This window comes from Apus apus, chromosome 24 (genome assembly GCF_020740795.1).
Source record: "Apus apus isolate bApuApu2 chromosome 24, bApuApu2.pri.cur, whole genome shotgun sequence".
Lineage (NCBI taxonomy): Eukaryota > Metazoa > Chordata > Aves > Apodiformes > Apodidae > Apus > Apus apus.
This window is the reverse complement of record NC_067305.1, coordinates 3116651-3129714: the sequence shown is the minus strand read 5'-3', so window position 1 is coordinate 3129714 and position 13064 is coordinate 3116651. Positions and strand designations below refer to the sequence as shown.

The following is a 13064-nucleotide window of genomic DNA, read 5'->3' as shown; positions in this document are numbered from 1 at the left end:
AGCAGAGTCTGGCCCCATCCTCCTGCCACCCCCTGGAGATATTGACCAGCACTGATCAGATCCCCCCTCAGCCTCCTTTTCTCTCAGCTGAGCAGCCCCAGCTCTCCCAGCCTTTCCTCCCAGGCAGATGCTCCAGCCCCCTCAGCATCTCAGTGCCCTGGGCTGGACTCTCTCCAGTAGCTCCTTGTCCTTCCTGACCTGGGCAGCCCAGAACTGGACCCGACACTCCAGATTGACCCTCACCCGGGCAGAGCAGAGAGGAAGAAGAACCTCCCCCAACCCACTTGCCACATTTGGGCAAGAAATGGGTGACCTGCTGTCCTGCTGGTGGCCGTGGCCAGCAGAGCCTCACCGATCTCGCAGCGCTCGCAGGGGCTGCCCCAGGCTGCCCCCAGGGTGGCACAGCACTCTGACTTCAGCGTGGCCCCGTTGATGTTCACCTCACAACGCCCATCCTGGATGTTCAACCAACACGTCCCCTTCATGCTGTCTGTGGGGGCAAAGACAAGGGGGGAGTGAAGAGCTGCTCCGTGGAGGAGGTCCCAGCTTCGTGGCAACCTCGAGAAGCAGCTGGGAGAAACCACCCCTGAGATGCAGTGTGACTGTTGCTCTCCAGTGTCTCTTTACCTTCTAGGATGGAGGCCAAGCACTTTGCAGCATGGACACAAGCTGTGTTTGTCCCCAGAGCCCTGTCCCACTGCTGTGCTGGTCCCCAGATCCTTGTCCCACTGCTGTGCTGGTCCCCAGAGCTCTGTCCCACTGCTGTGCTGGTCCCCAGAGCCCTGTCCCACTGCTGTGCTGGTCCTCAGATCCCTGTCCCACTGCTGTGCTGGTCCCCAGAGCCCTGTCCCACTGCTGTGCTGGTCCCCAGAGCTGTCCCACTGCTGTGCTGGTCCTCAGATCCCTGTCCCACTGCTGTGCTGGTCCCCAGAGCCCTGTCCCACTGCTGTGCTGGTCCCCAGAGCTGTCCCACTGCTGTGCTGGTCCCCAGAGCCCTGTCCCACTGCTGTGTTGGTCCTCAGAGCTCTGTCCCACTGCTGTGCTGGTCCCCAGATCACTGTCCCACTGCTGTGCTGGTCCCCAGAGCCCTGTCCCACTGCTGTGCTGGTCCCACCAGCATTTCTGTGCTCTCTGACATAACTGCTATTGCACCAGTTCTGTCTCCTGCCCTTTTCCTGCTCCCAACCTGCTCCTCTTCTGGGTACAAATTGTCCTTTTTCTCTCCAGCTGCCTCAGGGATGTTTTGCAAGGCCCTGACCATCTAGGGATGGAAAGTGAGCACCTTCTCACCTTGATGAGAAGGGATTTACTTCATTGTGATGGGTCCTAGTGTCAGCTCATTGGAAACCCATCTGGTGTGTGAGAACACACCCCCCTGATGCCCTGGGCCCCCAGGTCTGTGCTTTCTCTTGCTGCAGCACAGTTGGGGACTTCTGTGTCAGCCACAGCACTGCCTGAGGTGGCACCTTTTCAGGCTCCCTGGGTGCACGAGAGAGACAATTGTTACCAACAACCAAGGAAACACCAGGTGAGAGAGGCCTCAAAGGGTCCCCACCCCCAAGGCAGGACCATGGGCCTTGCTTCCGATGAGCAACAAGGGCTGATGATGGTATCAGAGCTGCCTGATGAAGGTCACATCCTTACCCACACAGATGGTGCCACTGGGGTCCAGTTTGCTGCCTGGGGAGCACTCACAGGCAAAGGAGCCAGCATTGTTCCTGCAGACCCCGTTGACACAAGGGTTGGAGGTGCACTCGTTGATATCTGCAGGAAGGAAGGGACTGTCACCACAGCCAGTGCCATGGGACCCAGCTCTCTGGGCCAGAGACTGGGGGAGATGAGAAGCAAAGAAGGTGATGAAAGGAGTTTTTCAGCTGATGACCAGTCCAGGCTGTAGGAGTCCTGTGTGTACAACTCCTGTGGGCACCATCTCAAGGGGGTTGGGCATGGATGGACAACATGAGCTTCTTCAGGATGGAGGGAATGGATGGATTGAGGATATGGATAGATTGAGAGTTTGGATGGATTGAGGGAATGGATGGATTGAGGGAATGGATAGATTGAGAGTTTGGATGGATTGAGGGAATGGATGGATTGAGAGTTTGGATGGATTGAGGGAATGGATAGATTGAGAGTTTGGATGGATTGAGGGTTTGGATGGATTGAGGGTTTGGGTGGATTGAAGTTACGGACAGATTGAGGGAATGGATGGATTGAGGGAATGGATGGATTGAGGGAATGGATGGATTGAGGGAATGGATGGATTGAAGGTTTGGATGGATTGAAGGTTTGGATGGATTGAGGGTTTGGATGGATTGAGGGTTTGGATGAATTAAGGATATGGATGGATTGAGGGAATGGATGGATTGAGAGTTTGGATGGATTGAGGGTTTGGATGGATTGAGGGTGGTTGGTGCAGCTCCAGGGGAACACTGAACTGGCCTGCTCAGGCTGCTCCTGGCTGAGGTGGGAGCAGCCATGACCTTCATGCACCCATCTGAACCAGATGGGAGGCTCCACAGAACTTGCCTTTTTCCACCTTCTTTCCAGAAAATCCCAGTGTGTTTTTTCTCTCTAAACAGACATTTACGTGCAAAGTGCCAGTTCTCCAACTTTTGAGGACTCTGTGGTCAGGGAACAATTTCCTCACCTCCAAACTACAAACCTTCAATCCAATCCCCCAGAACTTGCCATTTTGGCCAGGTCTGAGCTAAAATTTTGGGAGGCCTGGAGGAAATTGTTCTGGTTTTCAGTCACTGCAAAGCCCAGATGTTCTGGGTTTGGATGTCCACCCTTCTGAATGAAGTGTGAAATTTCCCCTTAGGAATCAAAAGAAAAACCAAACCCAACCAACCCACAAACCCCAAACCTGGACCTGCTCCAGCTCCAACCACCGCGGTCAACCAAAGAGACGTCAGACCTTGAGCTCCCTTTGAGGCAGGACCTCGAGCTGGAGGTTGTTGCTCCTTCAGGCTTGTGGGGATGTTCTCCGTGGGGTCAACCTTACCTTCACAGGTATCTGTCTCTGTCCTGAAGACAAAGCCCTTGGGGCAGGTGCAGGTGTAGCTGCCCGGGGTGTTGCGGCACAGCCCGTTGTCGCACAGCAGGCGGTTGACCGTGCACTCATCGACGTCTGTGGGCAGAGAGATGGGCTTGCTCAGCTCCACCACCCACTTCCACTCTTCTACTCTGCCAGCCCTACAGAGCCCTGGCAGCCTGGGAGGCACAGAAATGCAGGACTGTCCTCAAAGCATCAGAATCACAAGACTGGTTTAGGAGGGAAAGGACCTTAAAGACCATCCAGTCCCAACTTCATGTCCAGTCCAGAACCTACTGGATTAAATCAAGGTCTCCTTTGGCTTCAGTGACCTTTGAATCAGACCATGGATAAGCTGCAGGGCAGCCTGTTCTTCATGAAATCATCAAACACATGTGCCAGGATTTAAATGGTGGCTACCAAGAAGATGGAGATCCCCTTTCTTACAAGGAGTCAGGGGTCATGGGCACGAGTTGCTCCCGAGGAGATCACAATTGGGCAGAAGTGGAAAACTTTTCACATTGAAAACAATCAGCCACTGGAATAATCATAGAATCATGGGATGGTTTGGGTTGGAAGGGACCTTCAAGATCATCTAGATCCAACCCCCCTGCATGGGCAGGGACACCTCCCACCAGCCCAGGCTGCTCCAAGCCCCATCCAACCTGCCCTTCAACACTGCCAGGGATGGGGCAGCCACAGCTTCCCTGGGCAACCTGGGCCAGGCTCTCACCACCCTCATGGTGAAAAATTCCCTCTTCATGTCTCACCTCTTCCAGTTTTCATCCATCCCCCCTTGTTCTCTCCCTCCCTGCCCTTGTCCAAAACACAAGACACAACTTGGAATCCACGTGAAGTCCCATTGGTGCCATTTCTTTTCTAGCACCTTTTCAAGACACCCTTGAACGGGGACAGTCCCTGAGGCCACCACCTGTGGGATCACCTCAACCTCCTGCCCAGCTGCAGGTCTGCACCTGGGTGAGCCCACAGCACCCTGTCCTACCAGCACAGAGCTCCTGCCACCCCGAGCTGGGCTGCCCTGGACTCACCCACACAGTTCTTGCCCGTGGGGTCGGACTCGTAGCCCAGGTTGCAGATGCAGCGGTAGCTGCCGCGCAGGTTCTCGCACATGCCGTTGGGGCAGATGTCTGGGTTGAGGGCACACTCGTTGATGTCTGCACAGAGAAGGAAGCCACATGAGCTGGACCACAGCAAACTCAACTACAGAGAACGCCCCCCCCCCCCCCCCCTTAATTCTTCGTTGGTCTTTGGTGACAACAGCCAGGTGGGGAACTTCTGAGTGAGGAGCCTCTGCCCGGTTCCTGGCCCTGGTGGGGCAGGGACAGAAGGGAGTGTTAGATTTGGGTGAGGGACAGAGGCCAGGTCTTGCAGGGTGTCAGAACCTCAGCTTCAAAGACTTGCCTTGGACACTTGAAAGCGCCTTGGACAAACCTGCCCTCAAACCGAGAGGTTTTTGGGTGGTTCTGCAGCAAAGTGCAGGGAGCACCACAGCCCCTGCTGCCCACGAGCAGGGGGGTTGGGCTCAGGTCTGCAAGACAGCTGGCAGGGACAGCCACGGGCACCTCTGCCATCACCCACCTCCTGCCTGCCCTGTCAGCAGCACCAAGTGCCCAGTGGATGTGGACAGTAACCCAGAAGGGAAGCAGCCAGGTGGGCAGCACCTCTTCCTCTGCACCAGCAGCATCTCACCACCTTTTTGGAGCAAAGCTCTGGTGTCCTTACAAAGAGCTTTTACCCTGGCCAGAAGCAGCCTCCCCCCAGAACCACAGAGCCAGGTTTGGGTTTGGACAGCAATGTCCTTGCAGGGCCAGGGTGCCAGAGGGCAAACAGCCCAGGCCAGGGCTTCCCAGACACCACTGAGCTTTGTCTCCATGTCTTTGGAGGTCAGTTAGATCCCCAGGGATGCAGCCCTGGAGAGCACTGGCTGCAGGTAGCCCTGGCTATGGGCAGCAATGGGCTGACCAGAGCATGTGTGACCTCAGCTTCTTGCTAGAAAGCATCTTCACGTTAGCCTGAGGCTGACTTCAGCCAAGACTCAGTGCCCTGGAAGGAAGCCCAAGAAGCCACCAGGGCTTTGCCTCTGGCTCACTCCCATTTGGAAAGTTTGAAAGGCTGGAGCTCTGGCTGCTTCCTGCTGCTCCAAGGCCTGTCCAGGGCTGGCAGAGCAGCCACTGCCTGACCTGCTGTGCACCCTCTGATCCAAAGCAGCCCCCCTTGGCACCACGTCTCAACAGGCCTTGTCACCTCCCTGTCTCTGGGACACCCTCTTCTCCCAGACCAATGAGCTGGAGGGCAGAGGAGGGAAACAAGCAAGAGGACACAACTGGTCATGCTCTGCATTTCCAACAAAGCAGGGAGCAGACCCAAACTCAGTGTGTGCACCCCCAGAAATGCAGCTTTCCCAGAGTGCCAGGAATCAACCACTTGATTCAACAGTCATAGAATCCCAGGCTGGTTTGGGTGGGAAGGGACCTGAAAGACCATCTAGATCCACCCCCCTGCATGGGCAGGGACACCTCCCACCAGCCCAGGCTGCTCCAAGCCCCATCCAACCTGCCCTTCAACACTGCCAGGGATGGGGCAGCCACAGCTTCCCTGGGCAACCTGGGCCAGGCTCTCACCACCCTCACACTCCAGAATTCCCTCCTCATGTCTCACCTCAATCTCCCCTCCTCCAGTTTTCATCCATCCCCCCTTGTCCTATTACTACATGCCCTCGTGGGGACGTCCTCAGGGACACGCAGCCCTCAGGGACTGTGTTAAGGTTGCTCAACCTTAACTCATGGAGCTTGAGGGAGGAAAAGAGATGCACAGCTCCCTCTCCACCAGTTCCCAGGCTCACGTCCCACCCACGGACACGTGCTCAGGCAGAGGCAGGTCCCTGCAGGCAGTGCCACCCACCCGCTGCTGCCAGCTGGCCCGTGCTCATCACAACCAGCTCTCACCCTGCCAAGGCTCCCCTGGCCCACGTCCCCACAGGTGCACACACACTTCTTCCTTCAGAGCAGCTGAGAAGAAGCTGCTGGAGGTGCCACTGGTGACACCTGCCATGGAATCTGGTCCAAGGGCTGCACCTACCTCTGCCATCGGCCGTGATTCCGATGCCGCTGCTGCAGAGAGCCTGGAACTCAGCTGTGTGGGAAGCACAACAGAGCCATTAGCTTTTCTGGGTGGTTCATGCACAGTGACATTAGTTCTGAGGAGTGGTGGATTTATTCTTGGCTTCTTAAAATGGCACCCGTGGGCACCCAAGCAGCGTCTGCTGAAGCTGGGTGTGTTTTAGAGCTGGTGCTTGCGGTGAGCAGACCCTGAGAATCCCTACAGTGAGATCAGCATCACATTTGTGGATCCAACCTAAACTTCTTGGCTTCGTGGCAGCCCCTTCCCCTGCCTGAGGCCTTCCCGTGTCACTGCCAACCTGCCTAGGCCACCCCAGGGACCTGCAGGGACCTAAAATGTCTCTGAGCACCTTCCTGGTTTTTGGCAAACTCAGATCATCACCATCATCATCATCATCATCATTGGATGGTTTGGGTTGGAAGGGATCTTAAAGATCATCCAGTCCCAACCCCCTGCATGGGCAGGGACACCTCCCACCAGCCCAGGCTGCTCCAAGCCCCATCCAACCTGCCCTTCAACACTGCCAGCGATGGGGCAGCCACAGCTTCCCTGGGCAACCTGGGCCAGGCTCTCCCCACCCTCCCACTCCAAAATTCCCTCCTCATGTCTCACCTCAATCTCCCTCTTCCAGTTTTCATCCATCCCCCCTTGTCCTCTCCCTCCCTGCCCTTGTCCCAAGTCCCTCCCCAGCTTTCCTGGAGCCCCTTCAGGCACTGGAAGGTGCTCTCAGGTCTCCCTGGAGCCTTCTCTTCTCCAGGCTGAACACCCCAACTCTCCCAGCCTGTCTCCAGAGCAGAGCTGCTCCAGCCCAAGGATCATCTCCATGGCCTCCTCTGGACTCACTCCAGGAGTTTCATGCCCTTCTTATCTCAAGGGCTCCAGAGCTGAACACAGTCTACAGGGAGGGTCTCATGAGATCTGAGTGAAGGGGGAGCGAGCAGCTCACCGGAGTTTTTGGCTGGGCAGGGCTGGCAGGGCTCTCCGAAGCCATGGTCTGGGTTAGCGCAGCAGCACTCGGACTTGGTGACTGCCCCCGGGAAGGGCCGGGCACACGTGCCCTTCTTGATGCCCCCGTAGCAGGTGCTGCGCATGTGGGTGTCCACGCAGACGCGCCCGTCCACGCCGATGGCCAAGCCCCCCAGGCACTCGCAGCGGAAGGAGCCCTCGGTGTTGATGCACCAGCCATTCATGCAGATCCCCGGGGTCTCACACTCATCAATGTCTGCAGGAGGAAGCACAGACTGGACCCTCACCTCCCCCATGGGCAGCAGGACACACACCGGGAGGTTTGGAGGGAGCTAGAACCATAGAATCATGGAATGGTTTGGGTGGGAAGGGACCATAAAGATCATCTAGATCCACCCCCCTGCATGGGCAGGGACACCTCCCAGCAGCCCAGGCTGCTCCAAGCCCCATCCAACCTGCCCTTCAACACTGCCAGGGATGGGGCAGCCACAGCTTCCCTGGGCAACCTGGGCCAGGCTCTCACCACCCTCACACTCCAGAATTCCCTCCTCATGTCTCACCTCAATCTCCCTCTGCCACTTTTAACCCACTCCCCCTTGTCCTCTCCCTCTCTGCCCTTCTCAAAAGTCCAGTTCAGAGCATCACATTCCCTGCACACTCTGCTGATCCCTGATGATTGAAGAAGGAACAGGGACCTGGGCTTCTTCACTCTCCTGAGATCCAGCCCCTGCTCAGGGCCTGGTCTCTGCTCTGTGACCCAGGGAATTTGCCCCATCTCACAGCAGCACCTCAAGGAAGTGCCACATCCTCCTTCTTTCTCCCCTCTGCATTCACATCTCAACCTTCCTGGCACACAAACCACAGTGGAACATGCTGTAGAGGCTGGGAAGCTGTGGAGATAACTGCTGCCAGCTCCCACTCAGAGCTTCACAGCCCCACTCACCCTCCTTCAGGGTAACCTAAGCTCCAATCACTGCTGAAGCAGCAGAGGTGGAAGAACATGTTTCTCTTGTCCCCGTTCTGCTGCGAGGGGGTAATTCCTGGAGAGGCCTGGGAGCAGCCTTGGTTTTTCTCAGCTCCCCGTGGCCTCAGGCACCTCACAAGTCCCCAGCAAGGGGAAGAGCAGGCTGGGAAGAGGGCAGAGCCCAAGCCTGAGGAGCTACTCACCCACACAGTAGCGGCCATTGGGGGCCAGCACAAAGCCAGGCTTGCAGATACACTTGAAGCTGCCGTCCTCGTTGATGCACATCCCGTTGAGGCACATGTTGGTGGTGGCACATTCATCGTGGTCTGGGGAGGACAAACAGAGCTGCAGCAAGACCCCGCCGCGTCACCAGCTCGGGGGAGGACACACAGACACCCTCAGGCTGCCCGAGGCCCCGCAGGAGGAGACTCACCCATGCAGTTCTTGCCATCTGGGGTGATTTCAAAGCCGGCGTTGCAGATGCACTGGAAGCTGCCGTCGGTGTTGACGCAGCGGCCGTTCCTGCACATCACCCCGTTCATGATGCACTCATCGATATCTGGCAGGGAAACAAGCACGGGGAGGTGGCAGCAGGTGGAAGGAGAAGCAGTTCCAGCTCCAGGAGAAAAGCAGGCAAAGCCTCCCAGACAGCAGAGCGGGCCCTGCTCCAGGGTCACCCCCTTGGCCGCCGTACAAATGGAGATGGAGATGATGCGGGGAAAGCACCTTCTGCATGGTCTGGAAGCAGCACGTTTGGGAGGTTACAGCTGTAGGATCTCCATGATGTCTTTGCCAACCTCCTGCCCCAGGGCCCTCTTTGCAACTCAACCCATCCTAGGGCTGCTCAAGTCCAGAGTAGGCAGCAGAAGCCCACAGACCACCAGCCGTGGACTCAGACCTGCCACAGAGATGTGTTCCAGTGCCTCAGCAAAATGAATTCCAGGAGAAACAGAAAACGAGTCCTATCCTGGCTCAAACCAGGACAAGGACAGAAGGTGGGGCACAAGATGGCTGCAGTTTGGCAGCAGGGGAGGTGCTGGCTTGCACCTCAAGAACATGATGTCCACTCAGGACACTGAATGCCTCTGGGTAGAGCCAGAAGGAGAAAGGAGGAGGATTATCCGGGGTTGGGAGGTTGTTATTGACCCTTTATCCAGAGCTGGGGCAGCAGGATGAGCCATTTTATAAGCAAATTACAGAAAAAAACATGAGTCTGCCCCAGGAGCAATGGATGAACCACTTTGTGGACTTCTCCTAGAGTGGAGAAGTTGGCTGGAGAGCAGCCTGGCAGAAAAGGGTCAAAACTGTGGATGAAATGGGGTGACCCTGCACAGAAGGAAACCTCCTTAGGGGCTGTATTGATAGAAGAGCCACATGTAAGCCCCGTGGGACAGGGACTTGTCCTGACAGCTTGAGAGGTCCCAGCTGAAAAATGACATCCAATTTTGGCACCAGACGTTAGAAAAGATTGAGACCAAATGGAGGAAGCTGAGGAGATAAAACCAAGGAGAATGAGAAGCTTAGAGACATTATCAATGAGATGAGATTGAGAGACTTGTGTTTGTTTAGTCTAGAAGGGAGAGGACAGGAGGGTGACAAGGTGCAGCTTCCCAACACCTACAAAATGCTGTAAAGGAGACAGCAACGATCCAATGTTCAGGGGCAGGAAGAGAATCACAAGAAGAATTCATAGAATCATGGAGTGGTTTGGGTTGGAAGGGACCTTCAAGATCATCCAGTCCCAACCCCTGTGTGGGCAGGGACACCTCCCACCAGCCCAGGCTGCTCCAAGCCCCATCCAACCTGCCCTTCAACACTGCCAGGGATGGGGCAGCCACAGCTTCCCTGGGCAACCTGGGCCAGGCTCTCACCACCCTCAAGTTCAGTTCAACACGCCTAGTTTGGAAAGGATGAAAGCCTTTCACATCATCAGGCAACTGGAGGGTCCTTTGGAAACCCCTTCAGCAGAAGCCACTTGACAGAAATGTTAAAAATCAGGCACTGTCAGGGCAATCTGCCTCTCCTTCTTCTTCACATGGGACATCACCTTCCCACCCCTCTTCCTTAGCACCAGAGCTCCTCACCTCACCCAGAGCTCCATCTTGCTGCAAGACTCTGACAGAACAGCTTTGCTAGAAATCCCAGCCCCTACATTGAGAGGAACACCTCCCAGAACCCTCACTTCTGTCAAAACAAAATGTTGATGTCTCTAAAACAGAGTTCTGCTCTTGAAAGGACTCTGTAAGTTCTTTGATTGCAGCCAGCCAACTTCAAGGTAGATAAAGGCAGAGGAAACTTCTCCTGGACAGATTTCAGGCCAGTGGTGGCATCTCAAGGAAGTTGTTCTGAAATCCCACCACTCACCTGGCTGGGAGGGTGTTTGGTGCTGGGGTCTCCTCTCAGTTTCCCCTCTACAACCATTGTCCCGTGGTGCCCAGGTCTCTTCCAGCCCTCTGTGTGTCCCCCCAGCTGGAGGGGCAGCAGACACTCACCAATGCAGGCCTGCTTGGTGGGGGTGCTCTGGAAGCCCTCGTGGCACTTGCAGTGGTAGGAGCCGGGGGTGTTGACGCAGTCGCCGTGCACACAGGGGCTGCTGGAGCACTCGTCCACATCTGCAAGGAGAAACACCCGGGTTTGGGGGCACCACGATGGACAGCAAGCTGCCAGGACAGGCAACAGAGGTGGCCTCCTGGGGGGCTGCTGTGCACACCCCTTCAACTCCAGCGTGTCCCGACAGCACGGCCAAGGACGCGCCGGATGGCGTCTCCTCCCTCCAGTGAATCGTAGAATGAAAGGTTGGAAGGGACCTGAAAGACCATCAGGTTCCAACCCCCCCTTCATAGTGTCCCTGAGGGGCAGACAGATCCTTCCCATCCAGCTGCTGCCTGCCCCCCCTGCCCACCCCCCTGTCCATCCAGGTAAGGACCTGACACAAGTCACATCTCCAGCCCCTTGTGGGGAGCTCTGCTCGGGGGTGGGGGCAGCAGCTCGAGGTGCAGAGAGGAGCTCCCTGGGGTCCTCCAGCTGGAGGTGAGGCCTGGGGACACCCAGCAGGACCTGCTCACCGATGCACTCTCCTCGCACGTCCTGCTTGTAGCCCATGTTGCACTCGCAGCGGTAGCTGGAAGGGGTGGGGATGCAGCGCCCGTTCAGGCAGAGGTTGGTGAAGTGTTTGCAGATGTCGATGGTCTGGTTGAGGGTGGCTGTTCCTGGCAGGTACAGAGGCAGCATCAGGAGGAGGATTCCAGCCCCCCCTGCCTGCCCCCCAGGAAGCTGGACCGGGGACTCCAAACACCCTGAGGGATCAGAGGTGTTCCTGGAGCTTGAAGAGCTGGGGGGGGCTGCGGCTCCAGGGGGGCAGGTAGGAGGGCAGGTGGGGGGACAGGCAAGGGGGCAGGCAGGGGGGCACTTGGGGGGACAAAGGGGCAGGTAGGGGTACAGGGGGGCAGGCAAGGGGGCAGACAGGGGTACAGGGGGGCAGGCAGAGGTACAGGGGGGCAGGCAAGGGGGCAGGCAGGGGGGCAGGGAGGCAGGTAGGGGTACAGGGGAGGAGGCAAGGGGGCAGGCAGGGGTACAGGGGGCCAGGTAGAGGGGCAGGGGGGCAAGCAGGGGGACAGGAGGGTGGGCAGGGGTACAGGCAAGGGGGCAGGCAGAGGGGCACTCGGGGGGATAAAGGGGCAGGTAGGGGTACAGGGGGGCAGTCAAGGGGGCAGGCAGGGGTACAGGGGGGCAGAGGGGCAAGAAGGGGGACAGGAGGGTGGGCAGGGGTACAGAGGGGCAGGGGGACAAGGAGGGGGACAGGAGGGTGGGCAGGGGCACAGGCAGGGGGGCAGGCAGAGGGGCAGGAGGGGGACAGGAGGGTGGGCAGGGGCACAGGTGGGGGGCAGGCAGAGGGGCAGGCAGGGGGGCAGGCAGAGGGGCAGGCAGGCAGTTCAACTGCTCCAGGCCATGCAGCCAAACTGGGTCAGCGCAGCAAGAAAGCCCCTTGAATTACCAATGCTTGAGCTTCCTGGGCCCATTCCAGGCAGCCCTGGGATCCCGCCTTGTCCGTTTGCCCCATTTGGGCCGATGCCTCCGGGCCCGTTGAGTCCCGGCCCGACACCATTGGGCCCAAAGCCAGGAATTCCTGGAAAGCTCCCAGGGAAGCCTGGCACGACCGGGAGTCCCTCGATGCAGAGCCTGCGGTACTCGTCTGCAACACAACAGCTGCCTCACAGCTGGGCCCAGAGAGCCCAGACACCCTCCTGCAGGGACCTGAGGGGTGCAGGGGGACCTGCAGGGAGCAGGGCTGGGTGCTCCCATCACAGGATGGAGAGGGACCTGCAGGGAGCAGGGCTGGGTGCTCCCATCACAGGGATGGAGAGGGACCTGCAGGGCTGGGTGTTCCCATCACAGGATGGAGAGGGAGCAGCAGGGAGCAGCAGGGCTGGGTGCTGGGTGTTCCCATCACAGGATGGAGAGGGACCTGCAGGGAGCAGGGGTGGGTGCTCCCATCACAGGGATGGAGAGGGACCTGCAGGGCTGGGTGTTCCCACCACAGGGATGGAGAGGGACCTGCAGGGCTGGGTGCTGGGTGTTCCCATCACAGGGATGGAGAGGGACCTGCAGGGCTGGGTGTTCCCATCACAGGATGGAGAGGGAGCAGCAGGGAGCAGCAGGGCTGAGTGCTGGGTGTTCCCATCACAGGATGGAGAGGGACCTGCAGGGAGCAGGGGTGGGTGCTCCCATCACAGGGATGGAGAGGGACCTGCAGGGCTGGGTGTTCCCATCACAGGGATGGAGAGGGACCTGCAGGGAGCAGGGCTGGGTGTTCCCACCACAGGGATGGAGAGGGACCTGCAGGGCTGGGTGCTGGGTGTTCCCATCACAGGGATGGAGAGGGAGCAGCAGGGCTGGGTGCTCCCATCACAGGGATGGAGAGGGACCTGCAGGGAGCAGGGCTGGGTGTTCCCATCA

The 13064-nt window shown here is 58.0% G+C and overlaps 1 protein-coding gene across 1 annotated transcript in view; it reads right to left on the bottom strand.

The window, feature by feature from the left end:
• LOC127394028 (fibrillin-2-like) overlaps positions 1–13064 on the bottom strand; it is a 101371-nt gene that overhangs the window by 33707 nt on the left and 54600 nt on the right. The window contains exons 10-20 of the mRNA XM_051639725.1: positions 12103–12300; positions 11174–11317; positions 10601–10720; positions 8542–8667; positions 8312–8434; positions 7125–7400; positions 6137–6190; positions 4087–4212; positions 3008–3133; positions 1645–1764; positions 353–490 (exon numbers count right to left, since the gene is read on the bottom strand). Of these exons, the coding sequence (XP_051495685.1) occupies positions 353–490; positions 1645–1764; positions 3008–3133; positions 4087–4212; positions 6137–6190; positions 7125–7400; positions 8312–8434; positions 8542–8667; positions 10601–10720; positions 11174–11317; positions 12103–12300 (1551 nt within the window). The remainder of the gene's footprint in view (positions 1–352; positions 491–1644; positions 1765–3007; positions 3134–4086; positions 4213–6136; positions 6191–7124; positions 7401–8311; positions 8435–8541; positions 8668–10600; positions 10721–11173; positions 11318–12102; positions 12301–13064) is intronic.